Here is a 1,517-nt window from a genome sequence, read left to right on the forward strand (position 1 = left end):
TATAAGCAAATTATATATAAGCAAATTATATATAAGCAAATTATATATAATTTGCTTCTTTGTGTTCTTTGGAGTTTCTGTGCTGATGAAATTTTTGCGAAGCGATAGAAGCTGTGCATCTCTTGAATTTCTACAGAATGGAACTATATTTCCCTCAGCCCTCTGGCTGCAATGTTGCCACCGCGAGATGCAGTGAGATCTAAATTCTGAACAGTCTTCCTCATTGGGTTGATGGGGTAACAGGTCCAGAAGGGAACCACAAACATCTCTCCCAGGCCAGACTAGACACATAGACCATCTTCATCAGTTAATTTTAAATCCTGCGTCGTATTCAAAAACAATCTAATTATTATTAATAATAATGTCACCAAAAGCTGCTAATGCTGCTCATCTGATGGGACATAAGAGAGAAGCTATTATTCTTTTAAAAACAGATATAAACATTTGTTTACCAGTTTTTTTTAATAGTTAAAATACAAGAAAAGTGAAAAACTAATAGACTCATAACCAGTTTACAGGAAGGCATAGAAATGGACTCATTTATCTCCTTCCCGGCTATCAGCAGTGTGGGCTGCTGACGCTGTGCTGCTGTTGGTATCAAACTCTCAGTTACACAGAAAAAGCTGGAAGACATTATGTTCTGTCTATCGTTTACGTTTCCGCACCGTACAGAACAAATGTGTTCGACTGGGTCGTTTACAACCCATCAAATGTGGAGCGGCAGCATCATTTCTTTATTCTATTTTTATGCTAACGTGTAAAATTATTAAACCAAAATTATTTCTTTGTAGCTCTTCTCCAAGCAGGCAAAATTTCTTGTCACAATTTACAACAGCAGCAGCAAATGTTTGTAAGTTATATTTAATTTTACTTTAAAGATATTTTTAAGTACCCGCCTGGTTGTTATACAGACGGCTACAGGAGATCCTTCCTGTCCACAGCTGCCAGCATTAACAACTCGTTGAAGAAATCTGGATAATAGGAGTTACAATTCCTCATTTCCTGTTAATAACAATAAAGTACCTGAATAGAAATCTGTTGAGAGCAGAGGCAGTGCTGGAACTGGTTTAAATCTGACTGAATAAAAAAGCAACAAACATGTTTTGGTTTGACAGAAACATCTCATTCCATCAAAACTCTTGTAAAAGTTTCTTTCCTGCACAAAAAGTTTCCAGATCGTTTCCCAATGAGCCCGACTGTTTTCTTCTTCTCCCGTCCTTCCAGACTCAGAACTACTTCCTGGGCTGTTTCTTCTTAAAGTTTGGTCTCTCAGTGTGTGTGTACCTGTTGGTGTTCGGCTTCACCCTGCAGACTGTGTGCCCTGCTGGCACCAACCTCACCCTGAGTAACAACTCAATTATCAAGTGCAGCTCCATATTCACAGCCAGGTATGCAACAGGAGCTGGATCAGTAATAAACGGGAAACATCAAACATATCTGACTTGTGTGTGTGTGTGTGTGTGTGTGTGTGTGTGTGTGTGTGTGTGTGTGTGTGTGTGTGTGTGTGTGTGTGTGTG

At 39.1% G+C, this 1,517-nt stretch overlaps 1 protein-coding gene across 3 annotated transcripts in view; it reads left to right on the forward strand.

Annotated features, from left to right (window-relative positions):
• Nucleotides 1-1,517, forward strand: part of tmem94 (transmembrane protein 94) — a 34,756-nt gene that overhangs the window by 28,461 nt on the left and 4,778 nt on the right. For all 3 annotated transcript variants that reach the window (XM_008438168.2, XM_008438169.2, XM_008438170.2), the window contains one exon: nt 1,225-1,388. In XM_008438168.2, the coding sequence (XP_008436390.1) occupies nt 1,225-1,388 (164 nt within the window). The remainder of the gene's footprint in view (nt 1-1,224; nt 1,389-1,517) is intronic.

This window comes from Poecilia reticulata, linkage group LG19 (genome assembly GCF_000633615.1).
Source record: "Poecilia reticulata strain Guanapo linkage group LG19, Guppy_female_1.0+MT, whole genome shotgun sequence".
Classification (NCBI taxonomy): Eukaryota; Metazoa; Chordata; class Actinopteri; order Cyprinodontiformes; family Poeciliidae; genus Poecilia; species Poecilia reticulata.